We start from the raw sequence: 24,813 nt of genomic DNA, 5'->3' as shown, positions 1-24,813 counted from the left end.
CCTTACAATAAACAGCTGTTGCCCTTAAAAGCCCTCCTCAGCACCCACCTTAGGTTCTGCCTTTGCAGTTCACCCAGATTAGGTTCTGATTAGTCAGTTTCTATGCCCGTCAGTGTCAGAAGCTCCGCCTCCTGGCTGCCATTGGCTCCTCACAGTTCACCCAGATTTGGTTCAGATTGGTTGGTTTCTATTCCAGTTAGCATCTCTGGGCCTATCTCCAGGCCTGATCAGAGAAGTGGGGCCTGATCAGCAGCCCTCGCTGGAGGCCCAGAGAGAAGAAGAGGTGTGGCTGCTGGCCAGGCCCGGAGGGAAAGAGAGAGGCAAAGGCTGATCAACAGATGCCATGGAGGCTATGGGTCAGACCCTCCTTCTCTCTCCAGACCTCTCTCTGGGCCTGATCTGCAGCCCCCTCAGCAGTCAGTGCTGGGTCAGGATGCCTGCAGCAGTGGCAGTCAGTGCTGGGTCACCTTGGCAATCTAGACTGCAGGACTGACTTCTGGTGTTCAGTTGAGCCTTTGGTTGTTACGGACCCTAGGTTTTTATATATATTAGGATATTTCTTACCCACTATACCAACTTATTAATTCTTCTAGAACCTTTTATATAGCCTGATGCACAAAGATTGGTGCTTTCCTTTCCCTGGCTGCCTGCACCGCCTTTCCACTCCAGCCCAACCCCTTTTCTGCTCAGGCTCTGGAACCGCCTCTTTCTGCTCCGGCCCTGCCTTCCCATGCTGCCCAGAGGCCCTGAGAGACTGGAGGTAGGGCAGAACGCTTTTGTCATTGCCATGGTGATGACACAAGCATCCCCCTGTCACTTGGTGCCTGTGTATGTAAATTAGCTGCCATCTTTGTTTGGTTAATTGGCATATTACTCCTCATTGGTTGGTGGCATAACAGAGGTACGGTCAATTTACATGTTTGCCTATTATTAGGTAAGATTTTAGCATGGTCTTGTGTGGCTCCTTCCTTGAGAATGTAGGGATACTTGTCACCATAGCTTAGTTTTTGACCTTTGGGCCAAACTAAATTAGAGAAAGTTTCTAGTTTCAATATTAGGTTATATATAGCTACTGTATTATTCATTCAGAATTCACAATTTAGTTTTGGGGATGCTAGAGGCAAAAGAATAAAACTAGTATACTATTAAAAAGTAATTGCTGCCCTACTATTAAAAAGTAACTGTAATTCAGTTGGTTAGAGCGCTATCCTGATATGCCAAGATTGTGGGTTCAATCCCTGGTCAGGGAACATGAAAGAGTCAAACAATGAATGCATAAATAGAGATTTGTTTGATTTCCTAAAAAGTTAATCAGATGAATAAAAGAAAGCAATACTGTTTATACAACATATATTGACTATTGAACATTCTGCCATTGACTAAATTTCCAGTTTGGAAGATTCTCAAATTAGGCTATAGTCTCAATTAGTTTAGTAGCATAATATCAGTTCATTTTATTATATGTTTTAGTCAGTTTCATTTTCTTTCATTTAATAGTATTTTGAGAATGTTATGTTGATATTGCATTGATTCATATCAGAATCCTGGTAGCATAAATTCAAATGGAACTACCCAGAAGAAAAATAGATAAATTATGTCTTATTGCTATTTCTGGTTACCATTATAATCTTCATTAATCATTTAAATACAGGAAATGAATTTTAAACATACTTTCTGTGGTTTTAAATGTGGTAAATTTTACCCCAAAGAAAAAAGCAATGCAAAGGGAATTAGTTTGCACATCACTTACATTAAAGTTAGACTTCTTTATGAAATTTTTGCAAGTCTGTTTTTAGATAGTGCTACTCATTGCTGTTTTTTCCTACTTCCCATCTTTTCCCCAAGTTCCATCTGATTTCTGCAGGGCTAGTATTTCTAAAATGAAGGCATGGACATGAAATACTTAATATTTAGGTGAAAAATCTCATACCAAATTTATCTGAAAGTGTAAAGTTAATGAATTTAAAATATTTTGTTTGTTTTTTACCACCTTCCATGACTACATTAGAAAATAAGAGATTAATTACAGAACTTATGTGCATATATGCATAACCATGGACACAGAAAATAGTGCAGTGAAGGTGGGGAGGGGCAGGTGCAATGTGGTGGGGGTCAAGTATTATAGACATCTGTAATACTTTCAACAATAAATATAAATATAAATATACATATACATATACATATACATATACATATACATATACATAAATAAATATATTTATGTGAATTGGCCTAATGCCTAAAATCTAGTAAGAGTTAGATAGATAATATTTATTAGAAATATCACATATAAATATATGATATTTGCTCTGATTTTGTTTTTAGTTAAAGCAATTTTCCTTTTATTTAAAAAGCAAAATGATAAATGGCCGTAAGGTGTAATATTCAGTGGAACTGCAGATAATAGCAGTTGAAAAAGACAGACATTTTTTATTCTCCTATTACAATATGGCATTAGGAAAATCTCCTTTATTTTTTTGTTAATCTTCACGTGAAGGTATTTTTTCCCACTGAATTTTAGAGAGAGTGGAAGAGGGAGGGACAGGGAGAGAGAAAGAAACATTGATGTGAGAGAGACACATCAATTGTTTGCTGCCTGTATTCACCCAATAGGGCCCTGGATCAAACCTACAACCTACTGAGATGGGAATTTGGTGAGCTGACTCTCCTTGTGGGTTCTTGTCCTGCGAAGTGTGAATAATAAAATTTGCAAACCAAAAAGCTTTTTAGTAAAAATGTGAAGATTATTGTAAGTGTATACAAACCTCCCAAAGGGGGTCTCCAAATGGAGAAAGCCTCTCTCTTCCTCTAAAATGGGAAAAGAGCAGTCTTTTCTTTTCTTTTCTTTTCTTTTCTTTTCTTTTCTTTTCTTTTCTTTTTTTTAAAATAGATTTTATTGGTTTTCTACAGGTTGGAAGGGAGAGGGATAGAAAGCCAGAAACATCAACCAGCTGCCTCCTGCACACCCCCTATCAAGGATGTGTCTGCAGCAACCAGTGTACATGCCCTTGACCAGAATCGAATGTGGGCCCTTTCAGTCCGCAGGCCAACGCTCTATCCACTGAGCCAAACCGGTTTTGGCAAGAGCAGTCCTTTTAAGTCCCTTTATCTTAGGCTTTGTACATGCTGGTAGCTTCTTTGTCTGAACATCTCACTTTCTAATTGAACCCTTCCTTAATTCATGTCCCCTGTGCTCTCCTAACTGCCTACTTGCCCTCTCTGTCCTTATAGGGTATCAGTTCCAAAGTTTGAAGGCTCTCCTGGGTGCCTCCCTCTTCTCCTCCCCCTTATCCTGTAGCATTCCTCTGTCCTCTATGAATGTAAAATAAGCAATCTGGCTTGGAGCTATGTCCACCTGTTAGGTATGTCTTCCTCCCCCTTGGACTGCCTTTCCTGTCTCTGCAATTCCTCTCACTAGGTAAGCACCCTTGACTGGGAATTGAACCCTTCAGTGAGCAGGCAGACATTCTAACCACTGAGCAGCCTGCCAGTGTTAATCTCATTTTTTTTTAACCAAGTGAATATTTTAAGTCATTATTTAATGATTCATAAATAAAACCTGATTTTTAAAAGTAGTCTAGGGTATTTCATTTCCCCCCCTTGTTATATACTTGTGTTTTGTGTTAGAAAGGGAAAGATCAAGCATTATTAATTAATTGCAGATTTCACTGTAAACTAAGATCACAGTAATTAAGCCTCTCTGACTCTCAACCAGCAAAGGCTGATAGATAAAACTCCCATAAATTATGTGTATCTAGGGTTATACTCTGATATTCTCTTTTAAGTGTTAGATGCTTCCTCTCAGTTGCTAGAGAACATTTCAGACAGGTTCAAAGCCGTCCACCATGGTCCATAACCAGGTGATGCCAGATACTCAATGAAAGAGGAATAAAATGTGTATAGGTTCCTGTTATGGATTTTATCCAATAAATAATTCTTGCTCTAGAGCAAAACAATGGCTCAATTTTTAAAAGAAATAATAAAAATGATATATTTTTAAATGATAGTGTAAAACTTATAACAATGTCATAGAAATACATGAAAATTACAGGGCTAATTGAGGAGGTAAAATACAAAACAGAATCTCTTGCCTTTCAGGCAAAACACAGAAATCTAATGGGGATTATAGCCAAACTTTATATCTGGGAATTATGTACATCCATTCTAATGCATGAATGTTTAAACACATATCCTATAATATGTACCCATAACCTATCTTTTTAAAAAAAATATTTTATTGATTTTTTACAGAAAGGAAGGGAGAGATATAGAGAGTTAGAAACATCGATGAGAGAGAAACATCGATCAGCTGCCTCCTGCACACCCCCCTCCTGGGGATATGCCTGCAACCAAGGTACATGCCCTTGACCAGAATCGAACTTGAGACCTTTCAGTCCTCAGGCCGACGCTCTATCCACTGAGCCAAACCGGTTTCGGTCCCATAACCTATCTTAATTTTATTCATGTGTAACCCAGTTTATGCCAGTGCATGATTCCATGGATAATAATAGCTAATATTAATTTAAAATTTACTATAAGCTATCAATATTAGCTTTCCATGTACTTTCATAATATTCTAAGATCCTCTTAAGATCCTCCTAGTACCTACTAGGACTCAGGGGTCCTCAAACTTTTTAAAGTGGGGGCCAGATCACGGTCCCTCAGAGAGCTGGAGGGCCGGACTATATGAACTACTAATTCCTACTGTAACACCTCAGCTGCGCTCACTGCCCAAAAAACCTGGCGGTCCACATGTGGCCCGCGGGCCGTAGTTTAAAGACGCCTGAAGATTAATTTATTTTAGATGAAGAACAAAATTGCCCAAGGTCACACAGTTAATAACTAGTGAGGCCAGGCTTGGTCCTATTCTCTTGATCTCTATGATATTTTTTCTTGCATTTGTTGCATCTTACAGATTTGAGCAGAATTGAAGTGCTGCTAGCTAACCCTCTGGCAGGGTCTCTTGGGACAGTGCTTATGCTATTTTGAAAAAAATATATAATCAGTGGTCTTGCCATTCAGAATTTCAATTTCTAAAGTAAACTCAAAGATAATCAGCTTCTCAGTGGCTGGTTTACAATAACAAAACCAAATATAAACATAATTCAAATCTGTTCATATAGAATAAAGCACATTTCAAAGTGGTCCCAACTACCAATGTCAGCCAAATCAGTTCATTCTTTCCCTCTAGAAGGATTTCAAGGGAAGCTAAATTCAACATTGATTTAATTCCTTTAACTATTTTTGGTCATTCTTTGTGATAACTTCTGAGGATAAGAGATGATAAGTGCACCATTGAGTTGTTTAACCCTTAAGTGCTTGAGAAAGATAAATGAGTAAAATGAAAATTATAAAATGGTGGACTAAGAGTCATGACAGAGTTAAGTTCAAGATCCCCTGGAAGTAACAGTAAGTAGAACAATTACCCTCACCTGAGGACTCAAGAAAGTCTCCTAAGAGGTGGTAAAGCCTGGGATAGGTCTCAAAGGGTGAGTAAGATGTAGCTGGAAGAGAGAGATGACTTTCTAGGAAGAAGGAGCTGTGGTGCAAAAGCATAATACTAAAACAAAAGCAAACAAAAAACACAAAGAGGAGGAATAAAGTGTATTATGAGAGGAGTATAATATCTCTTTTAGGAAGTGTTGAGGGTGAAATGAGAAAAGTAGTTGCGAACTTTATAATGAAAGATCTTGCTATTTTTTTCTTCCTAAGAAGAATGAGGACCTTATTAAGAAGTAATCTATACATATTTGCATTTGAAATACAACATTCTGGAGCAGTGGTTCTCAAACTTCAACCTACATCAGACTCATTTGAAGGACTTGTTAAACAGTTTCTGGAATAAGCAAATATTGGGGGAAAGTATATCATTGCCTAACTGCATAACCACTAAGCAATACACCCAAAACCAATGCTATATAGCATTTCTATGTTTCCAGTGACACTAATGCTACTGTCCTCCAGTTTAGGTGTGAGAGTGGAAAAAAATAACTCAAAAATAACTCACAAAAGACATTATTTTGAAGAAAATTAGGGAGGGATGGGGAAAAACAAGAAGAGGCTTTGAACTAAGGTAGTGAATGCAGTGGTTATTGAAAAAAAAAGGGGGGGGGGATTTATTCTAAGATAAATACCAACAGGGAAAAGTGTTGAATAATTAAATCAAATGGGAACAGTTGGCCATAGAATGGCAGAGGAGAAGAGATGATGTCTGATTTTGACATATGGAGTTTGAGATAATAAGGAAACATTGATGTGTGAAAGTTGGAGGAACTGAATGAGACTAAGTCAGGATTTAGCAAAAAGTTGCCTTTATCAGCCATATGGGACAAAATAGTCATGGAAGAAAATACTATCTAATAAAAGTAATATGCAGATTGACCATCACTCCAACACACAATATGGCTGCCCTCATGTGGTCAAAGATCCTGCCCCCATGTGGACACAAGATGGCACCACAAGATGGCCAGCAGGGGAGGGCAGTTGGGAGGGATCAGGCCTACAAGGGAGGACAGTTGGAGGCAATCAACCCTGTAGGGGAGGGCAGTTAGGGGTGACCAGGCTGTCAGTGAAGGGAAGTTGGGGGCAAACCAGCTGGCAGGGGAGCAGTTATACATCAATCAGGTTGGCATGGGAGTGGTTAGGTGGCAATCAGGCTGGCAGGCAGAAATGATTAGGGGCAATCAGGAAATCAGGCAGGTGAGCAGTTGGGAGCCAGCAGTCCTGGATTGGGCCTAAATGGGCAGTTGGACATCCCTCAAGGGGTCCCAGGTTGGAGAGGGTGCAAGCTGAGCTGAAGGATGCCCCCTTGTGCACAAATTTCATGCACCGGGCCTCTAGTAGACAAGATAAACTCAGTTCAAAAATTTCATAAAAGAAAGTGCTTCAAAGAGAGCACTTCATGGAAATAAAAATGAGCCTTAAATCTGGCACTTTCTTCAGACAACCCTATTCCATGGTTCACTGACATAATTGTGTCTTTGATACATATTATATTGCCTGTTTAGATTTGATTTTGAGGTGAATATTTAGAAATTAGAAATATATAAAAAAAATCCTTGGAATTTTACTTTTTTGCTAAATCTGATAGTATTAACTCTCATATCCATAGATCAGACAAGGATATTTTCTTTTCTATCAGAAAAAAATATCTGTGTCTTGAAAATACCATTGCAATTTTATTCATATACAAATATTAAATGAGTATGTTTTCTCTCAAGTCACTATGTGGCATGTCAAGAAATCCCCCCTTTTATATACCTCAACTTATGCAAGAGAGCACATTGTTAAAAATGATTGCCTGTGGAGTCAGCCTGTCTACATTTGAACACCTATTAACTGTATGATCTTGGTCAAATTATTTAAACTCTTAAAGATTCAGTTTCACATCTTAAAAATGGTGAGAAGAATACCAGGTAAAAGAGCTAGGATGCTATTTAATGAGGCCGTAGAGTTCAGTGTGATGACTAGTACAGTAAATACTCAATAAATGTTAGTTATTATGTTACCCAGCCAAGTTCATAGGACAAACTTACCCAATATGCATTAAAAAATGAAAAGTCTGGCAACATGAAGTACGCAAATGTGGTTTCACTCTATAAAACGTAGCCCTCACAGCCCCTGTTATAATTTTAACACTTATTTCTCAAAATTCTTCCTCATGTTGTTCTGCAGATGGACATACTCTAAGATGAAAGATCCCTGAAGTCAGAGAGCATGTCATAAAGTCTGGATTCCATGCACCAGATTGGGTGTGCAACTTGCACTTATTATGTATTCGCTATATGCTTGTTGACTATATTGTCTTTGCCATTCTGAGTCTGTACTAAAATCTGAACTCTGAAAGCTTTGTTCTTGACTTATTCATCATCGTGTTCTCAGTGTCCAGCAGTGCCTCAGTCATAACAGAGACTCAATCATTCTTTTTTTGAAGGCATTAATTATGTGGTTCAAGAAAAATTCAGATTTGAGCTGGAATATGCTCAAAGTAAAAGTCTAGTCATTAAAAAAAACAACAACACATAACTAATGACTAAATAGGGCTCCTTCTGGCTTCCATAGGAAAGATGATTTCTAAAATTGGTTGTGTGTGCTTCCTCCTATTTCTTTGCCTCCCTGTAAAGTCGCCAAGGCAACACTAGCAGCTTAAATCTGGTAGAGTAGAAAGATGCCTCATCAACAAACTCAGTTTTATTATTTGGATGCTTGCCTCAAGGAGCTGTGATGAAAGACAGTTTCTATTAAGCAATGTGTGAAAAAAACTGAATGATTAAAAAAAAAATATTGTCTTCTGACTGTTACTCATTCCCAGTGCTGTGAAACTACTTACATGAGATGTTACATAAGAATAAAGTAGTGACCTTTAGTTTAATATATTTGAACTCTTTTTGTAAAAAATATATTTTATTGATTTTTTACAGAGAGGAAGAGAAAGGGATAGAGAGTTAGAAACATCGATGGGAGAGAATCATCGATCAACTGCCTCCTGCACACCCCCAACTAGGGATGTGCCCACAACCACGGCACATGCCCTTGACTGGAATCGAACCTTGGACCTTTCAGTCCACAGACTGATGCTCTATCCACTGAGCCAAAGCATTTTCGGCTATTTGAACTCTTTATCAATACTAAGCACAAAGTTTTTAAGCATTGATTTATTCATTGTATAATGGTTAAGGTATCAGGTCTTCAATCTGTAGTAATAATAGCATTTTGCCAGAAAAATAAATGTAATGTATTGTTTATTGCCTATTGAATTATTTTGTACGTTTTCCTTCTAATGAAGTGGAAATTTTGGGATATATAAAATGTATTTCCTCCAAAGGAGACAATACAGAGTTGAGTGCATTTTCCTTTAGTAGGATATCTTATTAGTGAAGCATAATGAAATAGAAAGCACACCGGGCTTGAGGTTAGACCACTTGGGATTTTAAAGACTCTTTTCAGCATTCCCCAGTTATGTGTTCCTGGGTAAGTCATTCATTAGTCTGTTCATTCAGACATTCTATAAAGAATTGTTGTGCAAACACTATAGCCTTGAGCTATGCTTTCAAAATGATGCATTTATACAAAAATGAGAAATACTTAATCATTTACATAATTTGAGCCTTCTCAGCTTTTTATGTATAAAAATGTTAATTTGTGCTTCATTCATTCATTCATTCATTCATTCAAGTATTTATTGAGCTTTCACTATGTGGCAAGCTGTTCTAGAGGCTGTTGTTCCCCCTTTGTTGGACTCCTTACAATATTGTTCTTTTGCCTTATTACTTCTTTGGGCTTATGGGTAGTTATGATCTCCTGCTGTTAATAGCCCATGGACCTCAACTTTCTTCTCAATTCACTAAGCCATCCATACTTCTATAAAATATACTTTTATTAAACCTTCTTTTTAATGATTTTTGAGTGCAATTTATTTCTGGGTGAAACCTTCACTGATTTAGACAGCTCGTTAGGGAAAATTTGTCTGAGATTTTGATACTTAAACTTAGAAATCTGAATGAAGTGAGTTAACTAGAAGGCTATCTAAGGAATAAGCATCCTAAACAGCAGGAAAAGCATGTGCAAAGGCCCTGAGATAGGAACCATATTTGGACTGTTTGTGAAACAGCAATGCAGCCAGTGATACTGGTGGCATGAAGTGAGAGGGTTAATGGTGAAAAAGAAATCAATGTTATGGCCAATGCCAGATCACCAAAAGGCATTGCTAGACATAGTAATAAGCTTGTATTTTATTTTAAGAATAATGGGGCATGGCTGGTGAAGCTCAGTAGTTAAATGTGGACCTATGAACCAAGAGGTTGAGGTTCAAGTTCTGGTTGGGGCATATGCCTGGGTTGTGGGCTCGATTCCCAGTGGGAGATGTGCAGGAGGCAAACAATCAATTCTTCTCTCTCATCAATAATGTTTCCATATCTCTCTCCCTCTCCCTGATTCCTCTCTGAAATCACAAGGGATTAGGATGATGTGAATATAGGTGATAAGAAATAGTCAAATTCAAGGCATATTTTAGAGATAAAATTGGCAGGATTTGCTGATGAATTTGCAACTGAGAAACTAAGTGAGTGATGATGTCAAGATGGACAGCAGTGGGATAAGAGCCTAATTTAGAGGAGATATGCAGGTGGATATCAAGTTTGATTTTGCAAGTAAAGATTGGAGTTGGCATTGTGGACCTCACAGGAGAAGTTAAGACTGAAATGAATTCACAATTCATCAACATACATGATATTTAAAAAATTGATATAGAGGGTGAAGCTAAGTTGAAACCAAGAGAAAAAAAGTATTTCAGGAAGAATGGAGTGGCCCACTGTGTCAAATGTGGCTTAGAGATCGAGGAAAATTATAATGATGCAGTGACAATTTATTCAGTCAACTCAGTATCATTGGCAACCTTGATAAAACAGGTTGCAATGATGTAGTGGGAACAGCAAACTGCTTCAAGAGAAATGGGAGATGAGGAATAGTTTCAGGAAATTTTCAACAAAAGGGATGAGAGAAATGCTTAATTTTGATATTTTGAGTATATGAATTGTGAAAACTTATCTTCAAACATAAAATCTCTTTAAATAAATTTAAAGGCTTTGAAACAAATTTTGAAAACAAAAATTCAATAAAAAATGATTGATATTTACTATTTTAAACAATGTACTAATATACTTTCATAGAATGTCTAATACACTAAAATGTACTTTATATTAAAATATAATCACTTTCCTCTAAAGAATTTCTAAAATAGTCCCAAATTATAAATATGCAAAGGCAAATTTTAAATACTCATAGCTGGTAGCAAAATTGTTATGCTTCAAATATCTTCATATTATATAAAGTTATTTTTTTGGAAGAGTAATTCTTGAAAACTTGATATAAAGTTTAAATTGACTATCAGGTTTACAATAAAGACTAGAGGCTTGGTGTATAAAATTCGTGCATAGGTAAGGTTCCTAGGCCTGGCCAGCGATCAGTGCCCATCGGGGCCTTCTGGTTGCCAGCAGGGGCCTTCCTTCATTCTGCGCCACCCCCTAGTGGTCAGCACACGTCATAGAGAGTGATTGAACTCCCCGTCTCCTGGTCAAATTCCCAAGGGGACAATTTGCATATTAGGCTTTTATATATAGATGTTCTGGGTCTTGTGGCAAGTGTAATGTCAAATTCAATTGACTATTTATAATCTTATTTTCATAATTTTAAATGTATTTGACATCCAAACTATTTTAACACATTTTTCTTGACCATAACTCCTCAGAAATAAAAATAAGGATCCAGCAATAGCCTTAAAAGATTCCAATATCCTCTTCCCACCTCTCAAATTCCAATATCCTCTTCCCACCTCTACACAGAAGAAGCAGGACTTACATCTAAATTTAATGACTTGCACTGAAAACCACATGATTAATTCCCATAGCTCCATCACTCAGATTGTCTGTCAAGGGAAAAATATGTTAACTATTGGCACACGGATCATAGGGAGGGGGTGTGGATGGAAAAACCAAAGCATCAGTTCAGCATAATGTGGAGTTTATTTTAAACCTGTGGGGAGGTGTTACCCAGGCCCCACGATGCTCTCAAATCTCACTCTACTTGTAGCTCTGACACTGATTGCCTCACTCCATCTGTGGGTCAACCTTCCAAAGCTTTAAGACTTCTGACTCACAGGTCAGCCTCGGATTACCAGGTTTCCATCCTGGGAACAGAGCTGCCCAATGATAAAAGAGACGGACTCTACACAGTTTGTGTCAAGGGCTGGCTAACGAGCTCACATAGGTATTTGACACCTTGGAAGAAAGAAGTGAAACTTCCATTACCTGAAGTTTATTTTCAAGAAATAAAGTTGATTATATAATTAATAGGTTCTAGTTTGTTTGTTTGTTTCTCTGCAGCTGATCACAAGTCATACAGCAGAGGCTCTATTTTACTGGTACTAAGCAGCAAGCAGTCTGTGAGCATGCAGGCAAGTGCCAGGTTGTCTTTTTACACGTCTATAAATTTGACTTTTATAAAGGAGACAACGAGTCCAAATAGATTTTTAAATATTTTATTGCACATACAGCATAAACAAAGTCATGGTGGCATCAGCTCTCCATGTCCTTAGAAGAGGTAGGACAAGGGTGAGCCAAGTAAAGGACTTAGGACACAAAGTTTAAGGAGTCCCTCACTTTCCAGTATTGTGTAACTGCCAAACCGGTTCTTACAGGACTCTAAGAATGAGATTGCTCGAACACAACGTTTAAGGAGATAGTAAATCTCAGGGTCCTGCAAGTGCAGGGTCAGCACTTGTATGACACTTAGAATGAGTGCCTCCTTAAATTTTACACCTTCAGCACATCACTTGCCTCTCTCTAATTCTGGCCCTGGTCCCTAGTTCCACAGCACTCCTCTGAATTGGATGGATCAGATGTAAACAATATGAGCAGGGGAGTTGCTCTGTTGGCAAGAGCTATTTCCATATTTCACCCAGGCAGTTTTATAGACTGCAAATGGATCTGGTTTGGAGAAAAGTGAGGTGGCCAGTACCATGCCTCCTTGGTGCCAGGGAGGAGAATGATAAACAGCCATGTGGGGGCTTTTCATAAGACCATCTACCTTGTCATGTTCTTGGGTGGCTCACAGGGGATTCCACCAGCCTATGGAATAGCGTTGCCTTTGTGGATATGTGCGAAATCACCAGGATGCCAGGGAGAAGCTGTTCCTTTACAACTAGTATTAAAAACACAGGTTTGGCATCATGCAAGTAGCTGTGTGATACCTGGTATACTATATAAACTCTTACCTTGTTAAGTGAGAAAAGAAATAACTAACATATATAATAATAAAAGGTTAATATCCTAATTAGACCAGAAGACCTTCTGGACATCCTTCCAAACAAAGCTATGGTGGTGGGGCAGAGGCAGAGATAGTTAGGGCTGATCAGGCCAGGAGGGAAGGGCAGTTGGGGGTGAGCAGGCTGACAGGCAGAATGGTAAGGGGCGATAAGGCAGGCAGGCAGGCAGGTGAGCAGTTAGGAGCCAGCAGATTGTGATTCTGTGGGATTGGGCCTAAACTGGCAGTTGGACATCCCCTGAGAGGTCCCAGATTGGAGAGGGTGTAGGCTGGGCTGAGGGACACCTCCCCACCCCGAGCACAAATTCCATGTACTGGGCCACTAGTGTTAACACAAGAAACATTCAAATCTGTGAAGAATTTGTGCAAGTTTATTTGAACCAAACTGTTGACAATTGCTGGGAAACAGACTCAGAAGGAATGGAGATAAGGCTCCTGGGAATAGCAGTTTTGCCTTATTTTATATATTACAATAAAAAAAAAAGAGATGTAAGTGGGTTACATGAAATCCACTGGTGATAGATTAGGGAGGTGGAAAAAAGCAAAGGGGGTAGAAACCTCTGGGATTGGATAAAAAGTAAAAGGATAGACTCTACTTATTTTATGTAAGTGGATACAGGATAGTTAACAGTCAACATTTAACACAATAACAACAGCAGATGACATTAGCAATGGGGGAATTTGTGGTTTCTGCCCCAGGGCATTGATTGTGCCTTGAAGGGTCCAGAAAAAGGGAAGTTACCCTGACATTCCAAAGTTATATTTTAGTAGATGCAAAAAAAGACAATAGGCTCAGTTAGGTCAAGATTGATCTTTCTCAGGGAAGGTACCAGCCTAGAATATGACTACCTACCATAGACTGCTTTTTAAGTAAGAAAGTTTTAATATCAGATATCCTTTGTGGTTACTTTATGTCTCTGAGTTTGCAAGGCCACTCCGCAGGCCCTCCCTGAGCTTGTCAGGTTAGCATGTGGGCCCTTTTCGTCCACACATATAAGGCTGCTTATAATGTGATAAAACATTTAAAGAGAGTGCCTGGAATGTAAATGTTCAGTAAGTGGTAGCTAGTTTATTAGCTATTAGATCTAAAGCACGAAGTATAATCGAGTTAATAAATTCTGTAACAATAAAAAGTCAAAGTTTGTTTTAATTTTTTTAATCAAATATTACTAGTTAGTTTAAAAATTTTCTAGGATATCAATGTATTTACTTTTTGATGTCCCCTTTGCTTGCTATCTATATAAAAATAGATTTTAAAAAATACATTTGTCAAGGGTTTCTTTTATAGGTAAAATATTTAATAACCATAAAAAAGATTTACTCACTTTTAATTATGTTCAGAGCATCTCAAAATAATTATTTATTTAACTATTAATTTTACCACAAAAAAGCATTTATACATACTTATGCTTATTCATACCTGAATTTTTTTTTTTTGAGAGAGGAAAAGTGATTAACAGGGCTATCTGTCCAAGTAGGACACTCTTTTTCAACTTATGCTCAAAGTAGAACATAAGGTCAAAAACGTTTTTCAATTAAACAAGTGGATGGAATAGAAATGTACATCTATACTCTGTTTACAGCCACAGTTCAGAGTTTGCTTTAATTCAACATGTTAAAAACCATAAATGTCAATGCATTTCTATTTATTTTCTAAATTCTCCTTCGCTTTATTTTTCTCAGGACCATGACTATCATGAAAAGCTTAAGATTTGGGAAGCCTGAAAAATTTTCCCAGTTTATCTATGATAACAAGAAATTCGTGATAGAACTTTTAATACTAGGACAAAATGCAGCAAATGGCTAAAATACTTTTGAAAAATGAATCAATTTCTCTATTATTCCTGGTAATACCATCAGCAATTCTACTGTTAATTTAAGTTATATTCCTTTCTATGAAGAACAAAAGGTATTAACTCAAAATGTACTTAACATAATATTCTTTCATTGTAAATGTAATAAACCTTTCATAGGAATATAATTTGGAAATTTTTTTTAGTCACGGTCATAATAAGAAAATGGATTGTGTGTTTTTCTGTTCACCCCATAGTTTAGCCATTTTACTACCAATTCGTCTCAGTCCATGCCTTAAAATTCTGAAACATTTAAAAAAAATTATGTTATCTTTGGATTTATAAGGAATATTAATTTTATTTGGCAACTTATGAATATGTTTTATACTTTACTTTTAAGGTCATAATTTACAGATGACTTAATAGAAATTGTGACTGTGACAGTCGGCCTAGCCAGCCCAAGAGATAAGGCCAGTTCTTTGTCCTGAGGGGCCAATCAGGGAGTGACAAACCAGCCGTGGAATGGGAAGGGAGGTATAAGAGGAGGGACTGCCCCTCCATCCGGGCTCTTACCTGGGTATTTGCCAACTGCTGCATCAGCCACGGTTTGAGCCAGGATTCGAATCTGTAATAAATTCTTGCTGGCTTAATCAAATTGGCTTCGGTGGTCCATCTCTTGGGGACTTGCTCCGTAACAGAAATGTTAAAGATTATGCAAGATCTAATAATGTAGGTGATTTGGTTGCTTATATTGTGCATGGTATTGGAATAAAGAATTTTAACAAGATGGAGAGGGGGAACATTTTAAAAACAGAACAATGTGGAATTATTAATTAGGATCTTTTAGGTTTTGAGAGCCAGAAACAATCTAAAATTTGAAGGCCGGGAGAACATTTAGTATCAAACATTGCTCAAACAATAAAATTGAGGACTTAGACTATACCATTAGATCTTCCAGAACCAAAATTGCCTTAATTCTCTGGCAGGCTCCTACATTTGAAGCAATTTTTATAAGCCTTTTTGTGGAGCTGAAGTCAGTGAGCAGGAGGGCTCCCCAAAGAAATGCTGGATATGAACACATATTATATACAATATATCCATTACAGAGAAGACAGCTTAATATTTTTTGGCTAGCATCCCTTGTGCTTTTCTTGTCATTTATGGCCCTAATAAAATATGCATGTAGAAATTCATCACCCAGTGAGTTCCCATTTAAAGTCAGCTCCTCCTAATGGAAGCTTGCATTGCACCATCCCTTCCCTCTCCCCTGCCTTCAGTGTTTTCTTCACATGCTCTTTTGAGCTCCATATTTGTTGTAAAGATTCCTCTTTTTTTTTTTTTTTTTTTTTTTGAGATAATCAGGGAAATGCTGAGATGAAGTTCCAATGAACTAGTAACATAAATCTTCCTGATATCAAAGTGTTGGCCTTTTCTCGGATCATAGGTATCTATTTTCTTCTTTCTATCTTTATTCAATTATCTTTCATTTGATTTCTTTTTTTAATACAACAATATTCCCCCAGGCTCCTCAATCCTGAATGTACGAGATGCAAACATTTAAGAAGTGACCAGGATCACACAAAAGAAACTTTTAGCAAATAATGTAACTTTTCAAGATAACCCCAAACTCCTAACTGACAGCCTTTGAGCAGACAGTTTTCGTTTATTTGCTTTTTCATTTTGGAGGTGTGGGACCATGATTTTAAAATTAAAACACTTGCAAACATTCACATCCTGAGAGATTTTACTCAAAACTGTGGACGTTTAGCTTCTTTTGGAAAAGTCCTGTGACTAGAAGACCTGGAAGCAAAGCCCTGCAATGAGCAGGCAGAGCCCTGCTTGTCCCTGCACTGAGCATATTCTCCAGTGTGTCACAGCACCACTGGGTTCTCCGCTGGCAATGACTCTGACAATCGGTCTACTCAGGCGTGATCCGCTGTGGTGACTGATTCAAGATGAGCTAATCTATCCATATCTGTTTATAGTTTCGTCTGTGTATGAAACCGGAGTCCAGTGCTCATGCTACTACCGTCACTATCCAGTCAACACGCAGAGAGAGGGATTAGATTATAAATACGCTTAATATCAGACACTGGAAATCTGGAAAGGTGACTGGTGAAAACCTTAACATCCATCTTCCCCTTAAACTTGTTAGAAATAAGCTTTTATAGGGGAGTCGGGAAGAGAGAATGGGTAAGGAATGTAGAGCAGGATTCTGGTGAACTGCAGTCCTGAAATTTGAGTCCCTATAGGGGTCCTGGGTCTTGATGAATGTCTTCATTACTGTCCTCAGGGCAGGGTGGCCAGTGTTCTGAGACCGGTCAAAGGGTGACCGGGTGTGTATCATCCCAGGGTTTCTGAGACCTAATACATCAGTCTCGGCATTCCTGGTGGCCAGGCGTGTAAATCCAGGGTTGGATTAAAAATCTCGGTTCTTGTCTGGCCAACCGGGAACTACAACAAAATCTTAGCCAGAACATAAGACTAAACGCATACAGTTGATGAATCAATTACTTACACATCCTGTTAATAAAGGGAACGGAAAGGAAAGATAAAGGAAGAGGAGAGAGAAAAAGCAATCCTATTTAATACTACCCTTATACCCCTATTTTATAAGACAGACTATGGGTGATTGAGTCATATCTGTAGGGTCAGCATTTTCCATGAGATTAGTATTCTTGCAAATGACATATTATATTGAAGTTTCATTAATTTTTTTTTCATTTCCTTTCTGCACTTCCTTCAGCTCCTCAGAGAACAAAACATCTGCTCTCCCACCTAGAGCCTTTTTCTGTATAGTCAGGAATACTTCGTCTATTTATATTTTTTGTTTTTACAGATTGTACAGAGTTGGAAACAAATCTACATTTTTAGATACAGGCTATTTGTATAGAATTTGTATAGCAAGATGGTCTAAAAACAAAACAAATGTAACTGAGTTACTAAGTTTGTAGCTTAAAGAAAATTCTGCACTGTGGGACTGGGAAGTTCTCCATGCTGTTGAGTAGCATTTTACAATCAACACCTCTCCCCTTTTCAGGATCTCGAATCCCTAACAGGAGGTCTGACTGGTTCTAAGGGGGCTGATCCACCGGTAAGTTAGCTTCTTCATTAAATTTAACTGTTAACAAATTGAATTATGTCCACACCAGATCATCAGATGATCACTTGCATACAATGGTCATAGAGGTAACTTTTTGGAGTATATAGCTATTGCAGTAACTTAATACAAAAGTGTGAACTTGTCTTGTGGTGTCATTTGGTGTTTTAAAAAGTTTTAATAACCCATAAAATTCTTCTCCATGTATTGACTCTACAAATAAGAATAAAAGATTCATTAAAATATGTAAATGACTTTATGTCCTGCTAATGGATTATACCAAAAGTTAAAATCTTTTGGAACTTGAGAATTCACCTTTCCAAATATGAGTGTATGATTTTGGTTGCAATATAGTTTCTAATTATTCTTTCAGCCTATTTAATCAACAGTATTGATTCATGATATTGCTGTTTTTTGTTTTTTTTTTACTTTACTTAGGAAGCCTCTAGAAATTTAGAAAAAGTGTTCAAAAGTTTTAAATAAATAATTTTGTTGTTTTTGTTGTTGTTTTTTCCATTGGAAAAAAAAGTGAAAGGGAGGGAGGAATGGAGAGAGGGAGGGAGGGAGAGAGAGAGAGAGGTGAAAGGATGTGAGAGGAATGGGAATTGAACCTTTGATCCTTTAGTGCGCAGGCTGACCTAGTAACCACTGAGCGAAATGAGCCAGGGTGAGAGAATTATCATTTTTGCTCAGTAGTCTAATTTTGGAACATTTTGGTTTTTTTCTGTGATGTCTGATTTCAGAAAACATTAATTAATATAACATTCCTGTGATTTCATGTTTGAAGTACAAACATGAACTCATGCTGTATGTCTAAAGTAATAAGATTCAATTTATTTCAGCAGTCAGTGCAGTAACATTCTCACCATTTGCTTTTTTACTTAGCATTTTAAGATTTAACGTGGAACAAACAGAAACCAAAGTTAACAGTTTTTAGCTGGACTGCATGTAGGCATCCAGGTGAAGAACGTTATTACAATGAAACACCAGTGAGCTGTTAAAAAGAAAACATTTAGTTGTAGCTTTTCTGTCTCTCTCTCATGTTATCTAATCTGCATCAAAATTCAGGAATTTTAAAAAATGTATTGTCTTCAGATAGTTGCTTATATTTAGTTCCTGAACCTATTAGATTTCAGTGTAAGACAAGGTGAAATGTAAGCTAGCACAGGAAATATATTGTGACAGGATTTAGGGCCAACTTTATATGTAAGTAGTATAGATCACTGCTTATGTGATATAATTTCACCCTGCTGTCTTGCATAGTGTTTGTACATAATCTAATGAACAAAATAAACTGAGGAACAAAATTGATCCACAGACATAGAAGTAAGGAATAGACTGTGCAATCTCAGGAGGAAAGTGGGGTGCATGGGTGGATGGAAAGAGATCACCCAAAGATCTTGTATGCATATATGCATAACCCATGGACACAGACAATAGGGTGGTGAAGGCCTGGGGTGGGCTAGAAGATGTGAAAGGAGGAGGTGGAGGGGACATTTGTAATACTTTCAACAATAAATATTTTAAAAAGTGGGATCACTGGGTCAAATGGGAGTTCCATTTTTAACTTTTTTAGGAAACTCCATACTGTTTTCCATAGTAGCTGTACCAGTCTGCATTCCCAGCAGTGTACTAGAGTTTCCTTTTCCCCACATCCTCACCAGCACTTGTCATTTGTTGATGATAGCCATTCTGACAGATGTGAGGTGATACCTCATTGCCCTTTAATTTGCATCTCTGGGATGATTACTGAGTGAGCATTTTTCATGTCTCTTGGCTTTCTGTATGACCACTTTGGAGGAGTGTCTATTTATGTCCTTTGCCCATTGTTAAATGGGATTGTTTATCTTCCTTTAGTTAAGTTGTATGAATTCCTTATATAATTTTGGATATTAACCCTTTATCAGATGCATCATTGCCAAATATGTTCTCCCATGCATTGGACACTCATTTCCAAACAAAGGGGACATCTGTAATACTTTCAACAATAAAGATAAATAAATAAAAAGGATTCTAAAAAAAGAAAAGAAAAATAAATGTGTTTCCTTTCTTACCTGTGCATTGATTCTGGAAAGAAGTATACAATTAAGATCAATCAGTTTTAAAACGATTTTTCTCTTGTTCAAAACAAAACTAACCACCTAACTTTGGCAAATAGTGATAGAACTCTTATCCATTATTTACATGTTAAAATAATTTGGCTTATCATGTCCTGTTAGGAAAGCATCTTTCTGCCTGGCTGGTGTGGTTCAGTGGTTGAGTGTTGAACTATGAGTGTTGAACAGGAGTCAAGGTTTGATTCCTGGTCAGGGCACATGCCCAGGTTGCGGGCGTGATCCCAAGTCGAGGGCACCCAGGAGACAGCCAATCAATGATTCTTTCTCATCATTGATGTTTCTCTTTCTCCCTGAAATCAATAAAAGCATATTAACAGCAACAACAAAAACACACAAAAAACATATTTCCAAGCATAAGTGATTGAGTGAGCATAAAGCTTAATTATTGGAAGCCCCTTCCAGGGGAAAGGTCACAGGCAGGCAGGATGGTGTTCTGAACTCAAACTTAACCAACTTCATTCCCATTCACTAAATGTGAAGTGCATATGTGTATGTATGTTTAAACATATATATGTTTTTTTTCTTTAGACGTAATTTATAATATTGTGAAGATACAGGTTCTCTGTTTGCTATGTCCTACTATGATAATGGATATTTTATACTGCTGCCTACAACGACTGAAATTCAGTGGTTGTGCTTCCTTTATAACGTTTGTAGAGTGGAGAACATAATGCATATTTCAGAGTACACAAGAGTCTAGGCAATCTGGGGGTGGGGTAGTAAAAGTACACATAACTTTAGTGTCTCCCATGGTTAAAGAACAAGCTGGAGTATATTACCAGGAGCTATATAATGAAATAATTTTTAGTCTCCCCTAAAGCTTATATAAAGTAGTCTTAAGTAAGAAGTTGAAATGATGGTAGTGTTCTAGGAGTCACTTCAATCATTTAAAAATAAGGCTTTTAATGAAGCTATTATTTTTGCCCCCAAGTCAGAAAACTGAAGTCAGGTTAAATTAAATAGTCATTTAAATCTCTATTATCCATTTTTAAAATTGTGTATTTTGGATAAAAATTTATAATAAATTTCTAAATCCTTTCTATGATGAAATTTTCATTGGTAAAAAAATGAAGGTTCTCTGATTTTTTCATTTCTTGAATAGAATATTTAATGTGCTGAAAGAATGCATAGCTGTGGACTTATTTCTTTATCAGTATAATGAAGTCCCAAATGTATCTTTAAATGTTATATTTAAAAATTGCAAATTTTTCTGTGGGTAGACACTATCCCTGAAGCATAAGGAAAAAGTGAATTTTGCACTTTTTAAAATACCACACTGGTATAAAAGTTGTGTCAAATTTTGCAAATGTTATAAATAAATTTGTGTGGTAATAAGAATAAATTTGAGGAACTCCACAAATATAGTTTGCATTAATTAAGGCTAAGTAGGTATTTTAAAACTTCAATTAGTCTCAGTTTTAATGCTAATAATGAAAGAATCAGTCATTCATGCTTTCAGGGGGCAATTCAAGTTTTCCTAATGGTCTTCTTCTGAAAAGGATTTTAAAAAGCATGTTTTTAAATTCAGACCCTGGAAATTAGTTGCTGCAGCAAAAGGAACTTGCAAATTTTTCTAAATCACATAGTTATTATAGAAAATAAATTCTATCAGAAAGAATAATATTATCTGTTAAATGTTAACTTAGAATTTTATTTGAAATATTCTATTAGATATTCTACATTTGACATGATTTTCATTAACAAAAGTTGGTTTACAGAATAATCCAGTATAAAAACAGTATTCATTTATATATAAAAATTAAGGGAAAGAAAATAGATAATTAAAACCTAAGGGGTAAAATATTACTAAATAGAACTTTAAAAAATAATTTCCATAGTGTTTTCAATTTTAAATATTAACAATATTAACTTGTGAGCTAGTGTTTCACATGATTGTCATCCAGCCTTTCAGAAGCCAGGGTAAGGTCTAAGCAGCTTAGCTGCATATGGCCAAGAGGATTCTGGATACTGAAGCTCTGGGTACAGGGTATGAACATTCACTCCACTGTACCCGCTGTACTGGCATCTGGAGAGCTGTGGCTATGCCGTTCCACGTGGAACCAGCAGTGTGACAGATTGTTTTCCTGTCTTGGGCCAGTGAGCCAGTGACCTAGAGGTGTAAGCCAGCCCCTAGACAGGAATCAGGATTTTTCCCAGACTGGGCAAGATTTAAGGTGGGATTTAGTAGCTCAGCTTGTTCACAAATATTACATTTCTTCATGTAGACCCAAACAGACTAACATACACAATGAAAAGAGGTTTCTTAAAATTTAATTTTGTTAAATGTATTGGGTTGACATTGTTAAATGAGATTATGTAAGTTTCAACAGCAACTCTATAATACATCATTTATATATCACATTGTGTATTGACGACCTAAATTCAAGTCTCCTTTCATCACAATATATTTGACCGACTTCACCCTCTTCTGCCTCCCTCCCACCCCATACTCTGATAACCATCATACTGTTGTCTTTGTTTATGAGTTTTTTGTTTGTTTGCTGTTTTTTGTTTTATATTCTTACATGAGTGAAATCATAAGGTTCTTGTCTTTTTTTTTCCCCCTGTCTTATTTAACTTATCATGATATTCTCAAGATCCATTCATGTTGTCCCAAATGGCAGTATTTCATCTTTTCTATGGCTAAGCAGAATTCTTTTGTATGTATGTACCACATCTTTATCCAAACATCCACTAAAGGATCACCATGAATAATGCTTCAGTGAACATAGGGAGTACATATATTTTTACTCATAGATATCTTCAGTTTTTAAGGCAGATACCCAAAAAGGGATTGCTGAATCATATGGTAGCTCTATTTTTTATTTTTTATTTTTGAGAAAATTCTGTACTGTTTTCCATAATGGCTGTACAATTTTCATTCCCACCAGCAAAGTATGAGGGATTCATTTTGTCCATAGTCTCTCCAATACTTGTTACTTCCAACACTCGATAACAGATTATACCATTCTAACATGTATGAGGTAGAATCTCACGGTGGCTTTGATTTTCATTTCCCTTATGGTTAATGGAATTGAGTATATTTTCATGTATTGTTGTTCTTTCTGTGTCTTCTTGGAAGAAATGTTTCAAGATACGATCAATAAATTAAAAAAGACAACTATCTGAATGAGAGAAAAATACTTGCAAATAATATCAATACCTCTAATGAGAAGCTGATGTCCAAATTATGTAAAAAACTCATATAACAACTAAAACAAAAAATGGGCAGAGGACCTGAATTTCATTTGGTTTAAGATACATTCTGATTATTAAGTAGCTATTTATTTTTTTATAATTTCTGATTTGTTTTAAAGGTTAATTGAGACAAAATTTAATAAGAAGGAATGTGGGCCAAATCTTAGATGACATGAAACACTCCTGAACACATTGGTCAAAGGTGGGAATGTGCTATTTCAGAGTACTTTTATGGGTGTTTGAATTAATTTCATCCCCTTGCTTCATCTGGAATTTATAGCAAGATTGCCACTTGGGGTATGCAATTCTCTTGTTTTTCTTTCTATTTTTTACCTGTAGAGTAATAAGATATATAAATTTGCTTCCTTCAAAACTTGGTACTTTTTAATTGTTTTAAGTTTCCTTTATCCAAATGCTAATGGTTCTCTTTATTTCTAAAATGTGATTAAAAAACGAATTCTCTATCTAATTCCTATCCTTGGGTTTGATATGCACAATGTCTTGAACATTTTACAGCTCTATTAACTTTTTTCCCAACTGAGGAACCAGAATTATACATTCCATGTTTTTGTACTTTTTGTTCTCAATTTAATGGTCTTTCTGTTGGTTCTCAACAATGTAAATAAATACTCCACAGAATTGGAAACAAATTTAATTTCCTGAGAATGCTGTTTAGACCAGGTTATGTATCTTTCAAACTGTAGATGATTTTAAATTTTAAAAGTCTCCCAAACTAATTTTAATTTGATTACTCAAAAAAAAATGCCAATGTTCTACTCATCTGCTTCAAAGAATAAAAGAGGTGAATCTAAATCATGATCTAATTTAATATATTTTAATCTGAATATTATGTTGCTACATTACTTACTTTTATTCTCCTATTTTTAGTTTGAATTTGGTGTATATTTCAGTGTATACTATGTGCTAGACATTTGGTTAGATTTTAGAAATACAAAGGCAAAATAGTTTTATATTTCATAATCTTACGATATAGTGAAGTAGGGAGGTTAATAAAAACCAATTACAATATACTGTAAGCAAAGGATGAGATAAAAGTAAAAGGGTTATGTAATCCAATTGGTGGAAATAAAAAGGGGCTGGAAAATCAAGGAAGGTAAAGGAAAAAGAAATAACTTGATAATTGCAGGATGAGTTGGAGTTTGCCAGCTGAAGAAGCTGGTGTATGGTATTTTAAGCAGAACAAATAGTGTCTGCATAGGTCAAGAAATAAGAAAATAACTTAATACGGATAGATTAAGAAATAAGGTAGAGGATAGGAAGTTGGAGGTTGTCAGGGCAAGAAATAAGACATTTCATGAAAGGAATTTGAACTCTAAATTAAGGATCATGAGGATCCATTACAATTTTTTAAACAGGCGAATCATTTAATCAGCTCTCTCCTTTAGAAACATTTTCTTGGCTCTGGTTAGAGAGTGAGTTAAAGTAAAGGCTAAAGCAGGGAGCCAGTGAAAAGGTTCTTATAGTGATGCAAAGCAGAGATGATAAAAATGATGATGGTAACTTTTTAGAGTGTCTATCCCACTATATTATAAAATGAACTGAGGGTAATATCTCGGGAGAAAGTCACCATTTTACTTTGAGTAAAACACTAAGTTATAATATTAATATAAGCCTCTAGAGTAACAGTGAGAATGGAGAGGAATGGACTGATTCATGAGATGTTAAGGACATAATGAATACACAGGAATTGGAGGTTGTTTGGAAGGAGAAGAATGAAGCTTATTTCAAAGTCAAGGCTGAATTCGAACTTTCTAGTTTGACAACT

The 24,813-nt window shown here is 36.5% G+C and overlaps 1 protein-coding gene across 18 annotated transcripts in view; it reads left to right on the top strand.

Moving 5' to 3' along the window:
• PPFIA2 (PTPRF interacting protein alpha 2) overlaps positions 1 to 24,813 on the top strand; it is a 413,992-nt gene that overhangs the window by 62,125 nt on the left and 327,054 nt on the right. For 12 of the 18 annotated variants that reach the window (XM_045588288.1, XM_036456932.1, XM_045588296.1 and 9 more), the window contains exon 3: positions 17,653 to 17,706. The exons of the other annotated variants lie outside the window; for them this stretch is intronic. In XM_045588288.1, the coding sequence (XP_045444244.1) occupies positions 17,653 to 17,706 (54 nt within the window). The remainder of the gene's footprint in view (positions 1 to 17,652; positions 17,707 to 24,813) is intronic. 18 annotated transcript variants of the gene reach the window in all.

Source organism: Pipistrellus kuhlii, unplaced genomic scaffold, assembly GCF_014108245.1.
Source record: "Pipistrellus kuhlii isolate mPipKuh1 unplaced genomic scaffold, mPipKuh1.p scaffold_m20_p_3, whole genome shotgun sequence".
NCBI lineage: Eukaryota > Metazoa > Chordata > Mammalia > Chiroptera > Vespertilionidae > Pipistrellus > Pipistrellus kuhlii.
The sequence above is the reverse complement of the archived record's forward strand: the minus strand, read 5'-3'. Positions and strand labels throughout refer to the sequence as shown.